General features: G+C 28.8%; 1 protein-coding gene across 1 annotated transcript in view; it reads left to right on the top strand.

Annotated features, from left to right (window-relative positions):
• Positions 1-16800, top strand: part of Dscam1 (Down syndrome cell adhesion molecule 1) — an 80185-nt gene that overhangs the window by 17297 nt on the left and 46088 nt on the right. Inside the window, exons 3-6 of the mRNA XM_074246934.1 lie at positions 124-305; positions 681-819; positions 8230-8391; positions 15044-15193. Of these exons, the coding sequence (XP_074103035.1) occupies positions 124-305; positions 681-819; positions 8230-8391; positions 15044-15193 (633 nt within the window). The remainder of the gene's footprint in view (positions 1-123; positions 306-680; positions 820-8229; positions 8392-15043; positions 15194-16800) is intronic.

Raw genomic sequence — 16800 nt, 5'->3', positions numbered from 1 at the left:
CATACATACAATATTATCGATAAAATATGACCTAAAAGTGGATTGATTACATCAAATTTTAAATATGAATGACCCGTTACCTTTATCTCTATAAATTGATAATAGTTTTTTCATTATTTGCAGTGGTACTGGCGGAGGACGAACTAATGGGACCAGTGTTTGTGAAGGAGCCTCCAAACCGTGTGGACTTTTCTAATGGAACTGGAGCAGAGGTTGAATGTCAAGCAAGAGGAAATCCACAGCCAGATATTATCTGGGTTCGTGCTGACGGTACTGCTGTAGGAGATGTTCCCGGATTGCGACAGGTGATTTTATCAATTAAAACTAACTAGATTTATTAATTGGATGATTGAATAAAGGTGTAAAATTACTGGTTTTTTTTTTTTTTTTTTTTTTTAATTATATTATACACCGCAAATAAAGAGTAAGGGTATAAAGTGGTTGATTTTAATAACATGAATTTTAATGGGTCGGCTTATAAATCAGTGGTGAGAATCTCAGCCGGGTCGTCAACCCGGAAAGAAAATGCGGTGTTGTAGTTCAAGTGGCTGTCGACACTTAGCATCTCTTGGTGGTCGGTTGTTGATATACAGCCTCAGCCTTAAGCCGCTATTTATTAACATTTGGTTGAGCTGATGAGATACATACGACAATGTACTTATATACTTTATTGCTTGCAGGTGTTGCCTAATGGAAACTTGGTATTTCCACCATTCCGAGCTGAAGATTATCGCCAAGAGGTTCATGCTCAAGTTTATAGTTGTCTTGCTACTTCACCTGCTGGATCAGTTCATAGCCGAGATGTTAATGTTCGCGCCGGTAAGATTTTTCTTTTTAAAATACTCTTTTTTATTTTGATTCAGTTGAGAATTATTATCACTATAATTATTTTTAGGATTATTGTAAGTTATAATACAGACGTATTCTCTTAAATCGGTTGTAAATTTGTTCAACATGATGGGGTTTTAGCTTTCATGATGTAGATAAAAATAACAAAGATTTACTTGAGAATTAAGAAAATTCCTAAAGGCTTACTTTTTAAATTATTCAAGCTAAGATTTTTTGAAAAAATTTTTAAATTATATATTTAGATGAAAAAGATTTTTTATTTTGCAAAAAAATTACTGGTGTCTCTTGGTGTCAAACGTTAGCTTAGAGTGTTATTAAGATTCATGTTAGATAAAAGATCAGTGTTTACTCACTTAAGATAGGTTTACATAAAATTCGAAAATTACAAGACATTAATTAGGCGACTTAACTATCGTATATTATATTTAAATTCCAGGATTTATTTTACTAAATTTATGATTGCGGAAAATATGACTGTATACGATTTCATTAAAGGAAAAAAAGAATTAATAAATTTTCAGAAATATTTTTTCGTAGACACAATTACAGTTATTTGCATTTTTTTAAATTTAATGAAATTGAAGAAAAATTGTTAGATTCAATATCTTAAATCGCGACAAATTAATTATAACAGTCATATTTTACAAAATTGTATTAAGTTGAATTGTTATTTTTAAAGTCTGCTGAAATTTTTTTGATTTAGGAATAAAATGAAAAAAAATTATTTTTAATCAAAAATGTACTCTATTCTCCATTAAGTTTTTAACAAAGTTATTTTGCTTTTACCAATATTCTTCGTTCATGAAATATTAAATTATATTAGTTCCAAAGAAGATATTTCAGCTTCGAGAGTAGAGTTACTGATCTATTTATATTTATTTTCAAAAGAATTTACATTCGATGTAAAAATAATTATCTTAGTTAAAAATAGGTTCGTAAGCCATTCCAGTAAGTTTATTATCAAATATAAATTTTCTCGCGAAAGATGAATATATCAGTACATATTTTCACGTAATATTGATCCGTAGAAAAAATCGATAAGAGAATACGTCAGATATAAATAATTCCATTTTTACAGGATGTTAAGCGTTTCTTCATTGTAATCGAGATACTTCCGTCGTGCTCAGACACATAATTCGTATGTGCGTGTATGCCGGAAGTCTCGATATTGCAGCAAAGACTCGTCAAGTATGCAAGCTGTACTTCACTTTCTATTGAGAAAAGCGTCATTTAATTTATTTCGTTCAACTCGAGAAAAAATAACTTTAAATTTTTAAATAAAATACAAACAACGGCGTCGTTATTAATTAACCATCGATATTAAGAAAGAATACAGATGACATATTATATAGTAATAATACTTGTAGATTAGTACAGAAATTAAGTTTCTCAAATATTTTACGGTCACTGTGAATTAAGAGATTTTTATCTTTTTATTATTACTATCTCAATAATTTAATAACTCAATTAATAAAAAAGTCATCGTTGCGCTGCCACCGCTATCGTCGTTCTCTTATTGTATTAGTTCCAGTAGTTATTTGTAATTATATTATTAAAAGTTTAATTTTCATTTTATACTTCCATTGTAATGAGTTTCAAAACAAATTTACTAAAGTTTTTAATTACGTTAATGAATATCGAGGAAATTTAACTTGTCGATTGTTGTCGATGTACTGAATTAATAAATCGAATTCCGAGTTATCTTAAAATTGAAAACGATTAACATACAATTTATCGATATATTTAAAAAAGAGTTGGCTTATCAGGAATCATGAATCATGAGTCATGAAATATTATTTGTAAGGTACCCGCGAGTAATAAGGCCTAAGTGATAAAAATGCTATTTAAAATAACCGCTTCCGCTAAAAATTTCTCTAGTAGAAGCGTCTAGCCTAGAAATGTCGCCACAAGTTTATAGTCCCGATACAATGTTCCTTGTCTTCTATATTTCATCATCCGTCATATGAGAAGCTGATTTTCAAAAGGGTATCTTTTCATTTTTGATTAATCAAGACAAAAAATCTTCAATTCTAAATATTTTTATCGAACTTTTTAATTTTGCTATAAAGTGCTATCGGTTATGAAGCTACAATTTGATTTTCATTTAGGAATCTTTATAATTCTTGAACTAATTAATATTTAAAAGTTCAAAAAACTCCTTTTTTAAAATATGAAAAGATACCTTTTTGAAAATCAGTTCCTCATATGCTAAAGTAGTGCAGAAGAAATCCTAAAAAATGATTTGAGTAAATGGTAAACATTTTTTATAATTTTATATTTAATAATTTAAAATCACTGTTCTAATTTTTATCAACATCTTAAAAAGTATTGTTGCTCAATTTAAGTGATGATTGATCTCTAATACCAATTTTATCAAGTATAGTATAACTATTTCCCTTATCACCCTACCGTAGTAAAATAGGGCCTATTCGCAAGGTTTTTCAAAAAATTTAATTTTGTGTTTGTTTATGGTGAAAATTACTATTACTCCATTGTATTGTATGGCTAATGTATTAATTTAAAAATTAATGATACATTGCAATAACTAAATGCAATATTTTCGATTTTTTTCAAAATCACTCTTAGTTAGGCCTTATTACCCGCCGGTACCTTAGTTAAATAGTTCCAAGCTTATCGATAAATAGTTGACATCCGACAGTCCTTTAATAGTAATTGAATAAATAAATAATATAATAATCTAAATTTTAAAGCATAAAAATTTATGTTTGTATTTTGTTATTCTACCTATTTGTTATAAATTAGATATTATTTGTTATGCGTATTCATTTTGATTATCAATAAAACAGTGGTGGCGCAATACTACGATACTGATGTGAACAAGGAGTACGCAATCCGTGGAAATAGTGCAATTCTCAAGTGTGTGGTTCCATCATTTGTTGCTGATTTTGTGAAAATTCTATCCTGGCACACGGATCAGGGCGAGGAATTTGTTCTTGGAGATGATTACGGTATACTTAGATGCCGAATTAGAAGCGAAATTAATGACCATAAATTTAATATCTTGGACAGATTGTTTGCATACGTTATATTTAATTTGTGTGAATCATAAGTGTTATCTGCTGTATTAATACAAGGCGGACTGACAAAAACTATGTCACAGAATTTAGCGTGTTTAGGAAATGTTTTCGAGTATACTCGATCTATAGATTACATCGTCACTTTTTTGTTGGTAATAATTTTTTTTTTTTAGTTATTAAAAAAAAATAAAGCTTTTATAAATTAAAATAGACCAGTTAAAAATTAATGAAAATTCATTTGGAACTGATAGTTTGACTAAATAGAGCCCTTAACATGGAAGCAAAGGATCTAGGTTCGAGTCTCGGTTCGAATGATCTTAATTCTCTTTTATATTTTATTACAAAATTTAAGTAAAATAACATCGCCATCTCAACTCACCTGTCAAGAGATGCAGCCTAAATTTAATGTACCAGTGATTGACATCTATTATTTTATAATTAAACTAGCTATTACCCGCCCGCTATAGAATTGTATTTGTAGATCTAAACTTGAAATTTAATTGGAGTATTGTTTTGACTTGCACAAATTCCAAATTCCATCGAATTAGCTTGTACCTTTTATCCATATGATTATTCTAGCTAATATTAATTGTAACTTTCAATGTGAAATCAACATAACGTTCGCGTGGCTTTTTTCTAAAAATGAATAATAATTGACACGAAGAAAAAAATTTGAAATGAGAATTCGCAGTCTATAGAATCAATAGCTTAAAAATTACAAATTTTAATTGTTAATAGCTACCCTTGTGGGGGTGAGATATCGTAAAATTCGTTCATAGATTATTTCTACATCACTTACAGAAGATTCCTACCAAATTTGGAGTCGATAGGAACTATAGTTTAAAAACGAGAATTTTTCATTATTAACGCCCCCGCAAACCCCTTTGGGAAAGGAATTTCTTAAAATCCGTTCTTAGCTGACCTCTACATGGCAAAAGTAATATTCCAAGCAAATTTCAAGTCTTTAGATCTTATAGTTCCAGAGATATCGTGATGAGTCAATCTATCTATACACAGAAAAAAAAAATTAATTTGAATCAAGAGAAAAATTCTTAAACTAAGGAAATAATTTTAAAGCGTTTCATTGTCTTGGATCAAGACGAAAAATTTCTGAATCAAATAAAATTTATTTAAACTAATAAAAATTTCTTACTTTAAGAATTTTTTTACTCAAATCAAGAAGATGAAATTCTTCAAAATTATTTACTTGATTCAAGTAAATTCTTTTTTTTTTTTGTGTAGAGCAGCTCCTACATATACATATATATAGATATATAGATGTCCGTTAAATTGATTGACAATATCTGATATTATTAATTTTTAATACATAATTTATTTATTAAAACAAAATGTTAAAACAATTAGTTTATAAAATAATTAAAAATCAGCTCTTAATTTTTGCTTACCTAAGCAAAGTAGTTAACATATTTCATGTTGATGAATTGTTTCAGAATACGAAAGTAAACTTTATTATTTTAATCAATGAATATTAAATCTTTTTCTCAACTATTAATTTTTTTTCAATCTTTAATTATAGTGATTGTATAAAAAATAAACGATTGTTGTTAATATTGTAAATGAAATAAGATTTAAAATAAAATAGGATGTCAATTATTGGTGCTTTTATCTCCTTTATGATTAAAGTAAAGTTAAAATGGTTTTATGATAGTAATTTGAAATTTTTTTTTTCCAAAATTTAGTTAAATGTTATTAAAATCATTATTTAAAAAGTTTTTTTTTAAATTATTTAACGAGATAAGTTTTAAAACTAATTCAACATGTCACTGAACTTTGAGAACTTCGTTAAAAAAACTTGTTCAAATTGTTTGTAAAAAAACTGCAAGAGACAAAGACACAACTAACAAAGGACATGAGTTTTATTTTTGCTTTATTTACTTATTCGTTTATTCAAGCTCTTATAAAATTTAATCCTCTGCAACAGTATGCGTGTCTCGTGTTAAGCGTCTCGTTAACATTAGTGTCGTTCCCAGCTCGTTATTTCTACGCTCGTGGTATACCGGTTGAAATAATTGGCGTGTATTATTATCTTTGTATATGTCTATATTGACTAAGTGGTATCGTGCCAATTTTATAAACTTTATCATTATCGTCATTAATAGTATCATTATATGATATAAGATCTAAGATATTAAAAAATGAATGAGATGAAATGTGAATTGGTAGAAAAGGAATGAATAAAAGGACGATATGAGAATAAGCTCAACATATATAAAATAATAACGTATGTCATTCAATCTGCCCACGATCCTTGTTCAGATTAAAGGCACGATTTATCTTGTATAGTTATCAAGCGAGTAGCTGTCGTCAACGTCTAATTTAAATTGGTTTATTTGGTTTTATTATTGATGTATATGTTCATAATTTTATTTTTAACTTTTTGCTACTGCCGTGACGGACTCGGTAATCTTATTTCCCATTCAATAAAAACCGCAAGTGTGAAAGGCGACGGGTCCGTAGCTCTTGTAATTGATAACATTCACCGAGTTAACCTATTTCTCAGGTTCTAGGGCAATTTAATTATTTGTTACTGAAGTTGCCCGGTGCTTAGAGTCTCAAAGCAATTTATTTAAAATTAGCTGCCTAATAGATCTATCTTTTCGAGCGGAAGGCCTTTGATTATTCAATTTAAAATAAAGTTTGTGAATTTTTAAAAAGTATTAGAAAGTTAATGATCCGTAGTAATGATTATAGGGCCATGGAAACATCACTTATGATACACAGAAAAAAAAATTTCTTGAACCAAGAAAATTATAAAGAAGACTGAAATTATTTTGGAGCAAGAAAAAATTTTCTTGGCTTAAAAAAATTTAACTTCGTTTAAGAAATTTTCAGTCTTCCTTAATATTTTCTTGATTTAAGAAAATTTACGCTTGACTCAAGACTTTTTTTCTTTCTGTGTACTAAAACAAATTATTCATGGCTAGCTGTTATATTTTGATTTATTTTTTGATTAAAAATAATTTGTAATAAATAATAAGGAATCGAGCGAATTGTTTAAATTAAAATAAAAAGTTTCTTGTGGTATCAGACATACTTAATAATAACTATATTATCTCTATATTATTACTTAAATAATTGATAACAACTAAATTATCGTTGCATGAGATTTTTCGATTAGTTAATATTTACTTGAATCATTCATGACTAAAATGGAACAATTTTAAAAATAATAGTTAATATAAATCACGATGTTCAACAAATTCCAAAAATTTATTATTGAATGATTAGATTTTTATACTGAATATTTTCTGTTTTGGCAATATCAAATTATTCAATTTTAAGTGACAATAGTACAGATGTAGTTTCGCTACTCCCACTGATTATGATTTCTTTTTCTATTTACAACCTTGACCCCCGTACGGAAGATCGTAAAATGACCAAGTAGTGAGGCAATGGTTTCAACTAGAACTTAAGTACTTATACTTGAAAACTAAACGAATAAAACCATGATAAATGTACTTTTAATAGTATTAAATAGTGTTCCAAGAAAAATTTAACTAAATTAGTCAGTTGGCGGGATTAACTCTTAGTAACAGACCAGCAAAATACAAAATGTATGGAGTAAAAAGTTTTGCGTTGAAAAAAATTTTTGTTAAATATTTAACATTTTTTAGCGTTAATTCAAGAGAAATAACACGAAAAAATTTGAATTTACACGTAAAATTGTTAAATATTCAACAAAAAATTTTTTGAGGAAATGATTTAAAATTTTTGGCTTTGTATAAAAAGCTTTCGGTTTTTTTTTTAGCTTGAAAAGTATTTTTGAAATATAGTCAATAGAACTTTAATTTAAGAAAAAAAGAATGTAGAAAAATTTGATTAACCAATTAAAAAAATTTATTTGAAAAGATGAATATAAAATAGCTGAAAGTATTTTTAAAAAAGTTTCATTCATATAAATAAAGTTAAAATCAGAATAACATGCAAAGAATTATATGTATTTTTATGAAAAAAATCCGGAATTAAGATCTTATAGAAAGAAAAATTTATTTAAATAATGGCTTATTCACACAAGAATTTAATATAAAATCTCATCGAAAATATGATTTAAATTTAAGATAGAAAAATTAGTGGACAAAAATATAAGAAATAAAGAAAATATTTTCATACAAGATATTTAATGATTGCGGTAAGAATTTATATATTAAAACAGTTCTAATTAAATTACATTCTTCTCCTTTGAACTCACAATACTCGCCGTTGCAATTAATGCAAAATGGTTTGGACTGTATTCTAATTACAGTGACAATATCAGTTTACTTAATTCATAATCACATAATAGTAAGCATTAACATACAGACATTACTTAAACGGGTTGCAGTGGTTCACCAGTACTATCAATCTGAAGTGAACAATGAATACGTAATTCGTGGTAATTCAGCAATTCTCAAGTGCAGTATACCGAGCTTTGTCTCTGAATTCGTTCAAGTAGTCGGCTGGCAAGATGATCAGGGCAATTCGTTTAATCCTAATGAAGAAAACGGTATATACTTTATATTGTAGCATAGTATGTGTTTTATGTCATAACACATAAAATATGAAATCGTAAATGAAAGTGGAGGAATATTGAGGGCAGCAGCATCAACGTCAACGAATTTTTTAGAATATATTTTAAATAAAACAATGTTTATTCTAGTTAACTTTAAATTATAATTTATTGTTTGAACTTTGAACAGTAATGAGTAATGAGTAAAATCGTAAAGTTTAAAATTACAAAATGTATACAGTTGTGGTCCAGTACTACGAAGCAGAGGTAGTTTCTGAATATGTAATACGTGGAAATGCGGCAATATTAAAGTGCACCATACCCAGTTTTGTAGCAGAGTTCGTGAGTGTAGAATCTTGGGAGGGAAGCGATGGCTCGAGATACAAACCTTCTACTGACTATGGTATCTCTTCCGCATACTTACGTGTTTATTTTTTATTATTTTCTTTAGTTCTCCATGCTTTTATTTAAATTGTAAATGACAATACCGTTATTGCTTTGTTAATATAATTATTTAGGGAACGTAAAGGCGGTGGCAGCCACAACGAATTTCTTTAAAACGTATTTAAATAAAAAAACAAATAAATTTTTCGAATATTTTTTATATTATTCATGTATTTATGAAAAGTTCACAAATGGGTTCTGTTCAGTTGTCGCACAAACCTATCAACCCGAAATAATGACTGAGTACGTCATTAGAGGAAACAGCGCAATCTTAAAATGTAGCATACCGAGTTACATTGCGGAATTTGTAAGCATTGAAGCCTGGATTCGCGAAGACGGAGAAGTTTATGTTCCTGAGTATCAACAAACTGATAAAATTCCCCAGGGTATTACAATTTGTCACTGACATGAATTCGTGAATTCTCTAGTTAAATGTTTACTATGTTGTCTAAAAAAGTCGACTGTTTTTTTTTTTAACATGTTGAAAATATTTACGGCAAAAAAATGTCCATTGCATCAAAAAAGTTTATGTATAACATTATGCTCAATAGTTAACAAGTTTATCTGCTGATTTAACATAATTATATCAAATTAAGTGTTAAATATTTGATATAAAAATTTTTTGCACAAACGTTTTTGACGAAGTTAAGGAAAAATTTTTACTGTGTTGAAAATAACGAGAAAAATACTTAAATCTCATAAAACTGCTAAAAAAGTGACAAAACTTCTTTTACATTCGACTCTGACTTCAGATAACTTTTGAGAGAGTAGATTTATGAAAAAATACTGCAAACTTTTTTTGTAAAGTTTTCAATTTTCTACAATAATACGTCTTGGTACTACTAGTATTACACAGAAAAAAAAATTTCTTGAACCAAAAAAATTATAAGGAAGACTGAAGTTATTTTGGAGCAAGAAGAAATTTTCTTGGCTTAAAAAAGTTTAACTTCGTTCAAGAAATTTTAACTTTATTCAAAAAAATTTTCAGTCTTCCTTAAGATTTTCTTAATTTAAGAAAATTTACGCTTTACTCAAGATTTTTTTTTTTCTGTGTACTATTCGTTCATGAGTTAGAAAATTCCAAAGTAAAGAAAAAAAATTTTCTCATGTTGATCTAATAGAAAATTGAATTTTGCTATTTTTTCGATTATTTGCAAAATTATTTTTGATACATTTAGAAAAGAAAAACAGTCTAATTGCTTACTTTTTAATTTCCTAGTCATAACCAGGCAAAAAATAATACTTCACCGAGTAGCTAATGAAAAGCTAATCGAATTTAAAATGACCAAGCAGCAGTTAACTTTGTACATAATCCATAAATTAATTAGCATTGTGCTCACATGAGCAGTCGTTTCGCAGTTCTTCGTGACGGAGGCCGAGAACGAGTATGTTATCCGGGCAAATAGTGCAATAATGAAATGTAAAATCCCAAGTTTCGTATCTGAATTTGTCTATGTGGATCAGTGGATAGCTGACGACGGCACTATTTATCGACATGAGGATCAAGATTATGGTAAATCGAAGCAATCGTGTCATGAATTCTTGATCAAATACTGTAACAAGTAGCAATTAACCTCTTATCTCAACTGCTGTTACTTTATTGTTAAACTATATTTTATTGGAATACTTTTTTTTTTGTTTGTTTCGCAATAACTAACCGGCGATGACATAATAATTAGCCGGGCATCGACATCAACGTCTTACGTAAAAGCATTTATTACTTTTTATTGATGATTTATAATTCACTATTACGACTTTTTATTTAAAATTTTTTCAGTCGTTCAGCAGTTTTACGAGTCTCGAGTGATTGACGAGTTTGTTTTGCGTGGTAACACAGCAACATTAAAGTGTCTCGTGCCAAGTTTCGTTGGAGATTTCGTAGACGTTATTGAGTGGATTGCTGATGATGGCACTTCTTATTCGGCTGATTCTAGGGAAGAGGAGGGTACGATAGAAAAATTAGAGAAAAATATAATAACAAAAGTTTTGCAGTCGAATGAATAATTATTTTCACAGCGTAAGAGTGTAAAGCGTAATCAGCGGTAGTCAACGAGTTTTATTATTACTACTATTAATTGGTCGTTAAATTATTCCGGTATGCGTCTTTGATACTTATAAAAGATTTTAGGGCAATTATACACAACTTTTTATCATTAGTATGATGAAAAATGTATCAACTACGTATCTTAATTATGTAAAATTTAATTGCTCAACTTTCAGTTGTCTCTCAATACTTTGAAGTACAAGTGTACGATGTCTTTGCGATTCGTGGTAACGCTGCGATATTCAAGTGTCAGGTACCGTCATTCGTCGCTGATCATGTTGATGTAGATGGTTGGATAGATTCCGCCGGGGGAAATTATCGGGCAGATGATGAGCAAATGTCGTACGGTAGGAATTATACACTGAAAAGAAAAAGAACTACTTGATTTAAGAAAAATATTTTTGACAAAATTTTAGTTTTGTTTCAAGATATTCAAAAATTCATTCTTGAATGAAAAAATCAAAATTCTGGAAGAAAATTTTACTCTTACGAAGCATTTGATTATTTTTAAACAAAATACAAATATTCTTTGTTCAAGAATTTCTTCCTCGAAAATTAAAATACGCGGTTACGTTGATTCAAGATACTACCGACTTACACGGAAATAAGAAAATGGGAATAATTTTACGATATATTAATCCTTTAGTGTAATTTTACGATATATTAATCCTTTAGCGTTTGAGAGACCGTGCAACAAAAATTCGGATTCAAAATGAATTTAAGATTGAAATTAATATTTTGACACAGATATGAATTAGTTTTGAGATCAATTTAAATTTGAAATTGATTGGTAGATAGAAATTAGCATGCCTGTAGAACTTTCGATCCTGCTTTAGAATTTTAATGACAAGAAGAATATTTTATATATGAAGTTTATCCTAAATATTCTTGTCTTCATTAAAATTCTAAAGCAGGATCAAAAGTTTTACAGGCGTGTTAATTTCGATTTACAAATCAATTTCAAATTTAGATTTATCTCAAAACTAATTCATATTTGTGTTAAAATATGAATTTCAATCTTAAATTCATTTTGAATCCGATTTTTTTTTGCACGGGAGACGTCTTCATGAGTGATTAGCGGGGAGAGCGCGAATCACAGCGGATCGCGAGTTTGTGTGAGTAAAATCCGAGAATTAATATCGTTAGAGTGAGTATTTTTTCACTGATTTTAACTCCACTTCATAGACATTGCTGTTGTTTAAAAATGTATTCACATAAAATTTTTGGAAATTCTTATATTCCTACTATACGTCCTTACCGCGCGTGTTACATCAAATAGTAAAATTTCAAGGCGAAAAGTTAAATGGTTAACATCACTACCTCAGATAATAATTTTTTGTTTAAATTGGTTAAATCTTACTCGATATGCGTTAATTAAAATCTACAGTTTTATCTTGCTAGAATACTGTCAAAAACTAAACATTCTCGGATTTCTGCATTCTCGGTTTTCTATAAAAAAAGTCCCGAATACGTTTTAAAACGTATTAAAGTTAAAATATCGTTTTTGTGCTATTTTGAATGAAGAAACTTATTCTTGAACCAAAACTATAGAGTTCTTAAAATAAACCGAAATTATTTTTTATTTTCGAGAATTATTCTTGAATGAAGAATTTGATTGTATTGGTCAAAGATAACATATCAGAATAGTTATCAATCAAAGATTGTGATCTCTCATACCAAAATGATGAGATTCAAAACAAAAATTCTTGAAGCAAGACAACTGGTTTTCTTCAAAACAATTTTCTGGATCAAGATAGTTTTTCTATCAGTTTTTTGACTGCATATGAGGGTATTTTTTTATGATGATGATGATGATAATGAGTATCATGTTGAAACAGCTTTTACTTTGAAAATGGTATCACTAGTACAGAGTACGCGATGGCTATGCCTGACCGTGATTTCACAGACCATAACATCATACCCTGATCGAATTTTGTAAAAAAAGGGAAAATGGTGTCTGGTTACAGTGGTCGGGCAGCGGTACGCAGTGAACGTAATGGATGAGCACGTTTTACGGGGCAATGCTGCTATAATCAAGTGTCACATTCCAAGTTTTGTTGCTGAATTTGTAGAGGTCGATTCTTGGGTCGAGGACGAGACCACGGAAATATATCCGAAGTCTGATTACGGTATCAAAATATTCAATACAAGACATTTTTATTATTTATTTATGTACTATTATTATTATGTATTATTGTTATTGTCATTATCATTATGCATCGCGTATTGTCTCAATTTCCGTTCGTGACTGTTGTGATAATGACAGACATTATTAAATTTATTTACGCATTAGAAGAGTTATTGTATTATACACTTGTCTCTTTATTTTTATTTATTATTTATAATTCATTATAATCGAGACTAGATAAGAGGTGTTACTTTTATTTCTATCGAGCTTTCTTTTGTCAGAGAATTTATTTTATTTTTATTTTGAAGAGCGTCCGGTCTTTAAGGTTTTATTTTCGTGTGGGTGTTACTAAGCCGATCGAGCAGACCGAAATGAAACGGGATGAGCTTAAGAGAGAAAGAAAAAACACGAGTAAAATGAATACTTGGTAAGATGACTTGTCAGAGCCAGAGAGACTCTGCTCGCGTTCCGATCGATCAGAAGCTTTTCAAATGGAACTTTAGATTCTTTTTTTAACCTCTGATATTGTAAGATGGAATCGATTATTGATTTTTTAATCTATGATATAAAAAACTGAAAAATTTGTAATTTTAATTACATAAATTTATTCAATTATTAAATAAAAATAATAATCACTATTATCATAAAAACTCTATAAAAAACTGAGATAATAAATTCGATTCGGCCGTCCGTCACGTGATGAACTTTGCGCACATAAATTGATGATGAACTTTTAGTTAATTAATTAATTAATGATTAAATTAATCGCATATTTTCGTAAGACGTTGACTGCCGCTGCTCGCGCTGTTCCAAAACCATTTCCACCTTTTTTCCTTTTATTGCTTTCGCTCCTGCATAAATTAAAAAATAAAACTTCTTTTATCAATCATCATTCATTTTTAGCACTTATTGTTGAGTTGAGTAGTATCGGTTGTGAGTGGCACTTATTGATAAAATAAAAATAAAAGAATTGTCTTCTAATAAAAAAACATTTACTTTATCTCAGTTGTAAGTTTATTTTATTTCTCATAAACATTGAGTGCCGCTGTCAACTGACTTATGCATGCAAAAAATAACAATCAACAGTTATTTTTATATCAATGAAATCAATCCACAATTCTTGTTTTGTTATCGTTACTATTTCGATGAATTAATGTTTGCAAGTCAAATTACTTGTCCTGCATTTAATTATGTGACACTTTGCTTGATGTCATCAAATTTAAATATTTGGTTCATTGATTTTTAATTCTGAAACTAATGTACATTACTAAGTTTCTATGAAATCTTGTAGAGTGTAAAGTTATCCGCAAACTTTGTCAGAAATAATAAACTTAAAAATAATAAGATAAACTTTTATGAACTTGATGAACTTCTTTTAATATTGAATCAACGTTGAGTTCAAGTTTTTGGTGTTAAGATTTAATTGTTTTAAAAGATTTTACAATATTAAAATTTTATTTTTTTTTTTTTAGTCACTGGTTAACGTCAATTTGTTAAAATTTCATTTTTTCGATTGGATACACGATAAAAAAAATTAGTTAAAAATTTTTTTGTAGTCATAAGAGGAGCTCCGAATGAAAATCTGGGAAAATTAAAACTCCAAATAATATTTTTATAAAATTCCATTTTTAAGCATTAATTTTTATGATTTCGAATGTAATTTAATGGTTTTAGAATTTTAGAGTTTTAGAGTTTTAGAATTTTTTCATTAAGTTTGTGAAAATTTTTAATTGAAACTGTAATTTTTCCAATTTTTTGTTCGGGACTAAAATTGGTAAAAAAAAAAAAAAAAGAATTGTGAATTGATGTAATAAATTGATAGCAAAAAATCTGAAGCTCTCACATGGATAACATAATTTGTTTAAATGAAATTCCATGATGATGAGCTCTATAAATGTCGGATTTATTAATATCCAGGACCGACATATTTCTGCACGCTGCTTGTTGCATGTTTTCATTGTTGGTATCATTTTACAAACATAATATTTAAGTCTGTAAATTTTCGACTAATATCATTTTCTGGATTATAACAGATGGCAAATACTTGGTACTGCCTTCTGGTGAATTGCACATCCGGGATGTAGGACCTGAAGATGGTTACAAGACTTACCAATGCCGAACCAAACACCGACTTACTGGAGAAACCAGACTGTCTGCCACCAAAGGACGCCTTGTCATCACCGGTAAGTCAGAGTTCTCACTCTGGTTTATTTATATAATTTTTTATAATGCAACAACGACTTTGACAAATAAAACTAAATTCCTTAAATTCGTTATATTTGTTTTTGAGTATTTAAAAATCAATTTACAGTAAAATTATTTTTTAAGCGTATTAAAGTATAAATTGTTATAATGTCAGAGTCTTTGATGTAAATTTTCGTACAAACACTAGAATTTTGAATACTTTTGCCAAAAATAATAAATTTTGTATAAAAAAAAAATTAAAGCTAAAATTTTTCAAAGTATTTAATTTTTACATTAATTTATTTTTTCTATAGTAAAAATTCAATTTCATTTGAGTAATAAGTTTTATAAAAAAAATAAAATATAAATATTCAGTGTTTATACGATCAATGCCGACAATCGGCACGTGTCGACAAAGCGACATCGATTTTATGTGTCTTTATAAAGCGACTTGTTACGCATGAATGCAGCGAACTTGTAAAACAAACAAACGCTACACTGGTCACACTTTAATGCCATTTCATCTATTCTTTCTCTTTTCAATCAATAAACCAAAAGAAGAAAAGATCAGTAGACAGAGAAAATGGGATTTTTTTAACGTCAATGTCAATGTAGAATAAATACAAAATATATACATAAATTGACGTCGCTTTGTCGTAAAAAATAAATAAATAAGTAAATTTTAAGAATAAAATAGTCAACGAGCTTGGATCCGTTTTAGAATTCTTCAAATTTTCAAATTATTCAAATTTGATAATTCTTAACAAACTTATGAAAAAGATACAAATGATAAAATAACTTCATCAATAATCGATTTAAAAATAAAAAAGATTTTTACTTTATGATAGCTCAATGGATGAATGAACTGAAAGTTCTTGCCACACACACATCAATAGAGCCTCTACTATTGATCTAGTAGTCTAGACTGTTAAGTTTAGGTTTTAAAAAGAGATGTCAAATGTCAAGTCGGAATATAAATTACATACTTATGTTCGTAAATTAAAGTATTTAGTATACCTAATAGCAGTTGATTTGATTTATGGACCAAGCTCGTTGACAATCACCTGAATGCTGGGACAGGGTACCCCTGCGGGCACGCGCCACCGCGCCTGCTTCTATAAAAATAAATTATTTAAAACGCGAACGTGTCACTGCGGCTCTCTCGCGATTTCCTGATAAATTTACAAAAACTCGAAACTTGTTCTTGCATTCTTATCTTCTTTAATAAGATCAAACGTTTTCCGCTTAATTCATTATTTGTGTAATAGTAAGGTAAGTTGTGCTGAGAATCATTGCAACATAAGTTGCGCTAGATACATTTTATTGGGAAGCTTAGAAGTAGATAAGTAGTTCAAACAAAATGAATTTTCATGCACTTAATGACTGAAAGACATTAACTTTTATTTTATCATTTGGACGATTGATTAGGGGGATTTAGATAGTGCTGAATGTCATGGTGTCAAAACTAAAGATACTGTGCACAATTTTTCTGACAAAAATGAGTCGAAAGCATACATCTGTTTTGTCAGCGGTCCCATCGCATCGAACCCATGAATTTTTTATTATTGCCCCAGTCGAAACTTAAATCGTAGATTCAACGTATTGA

Source organism: Cotesia typhae, unplaced genomic scaffold (genome assembly GCF_013202065.1).
Source record: "Cotesia typhae breed Kobodo isofemale line unplaced genomic scaffold, CoteBio_Ctyphae contig_48, whole genome shotgun sequence".
NCBI classification, from domain to species: domain Eukaryota; kingdom Metazoa; phylum Arthropoda; class Insecta; order Hymenoptera; family Braconidae; genus Cotesia; species Cotesia typhae.
This window is presented reverse-complemented; position numbering and strand designations above follow the sequence as displayed.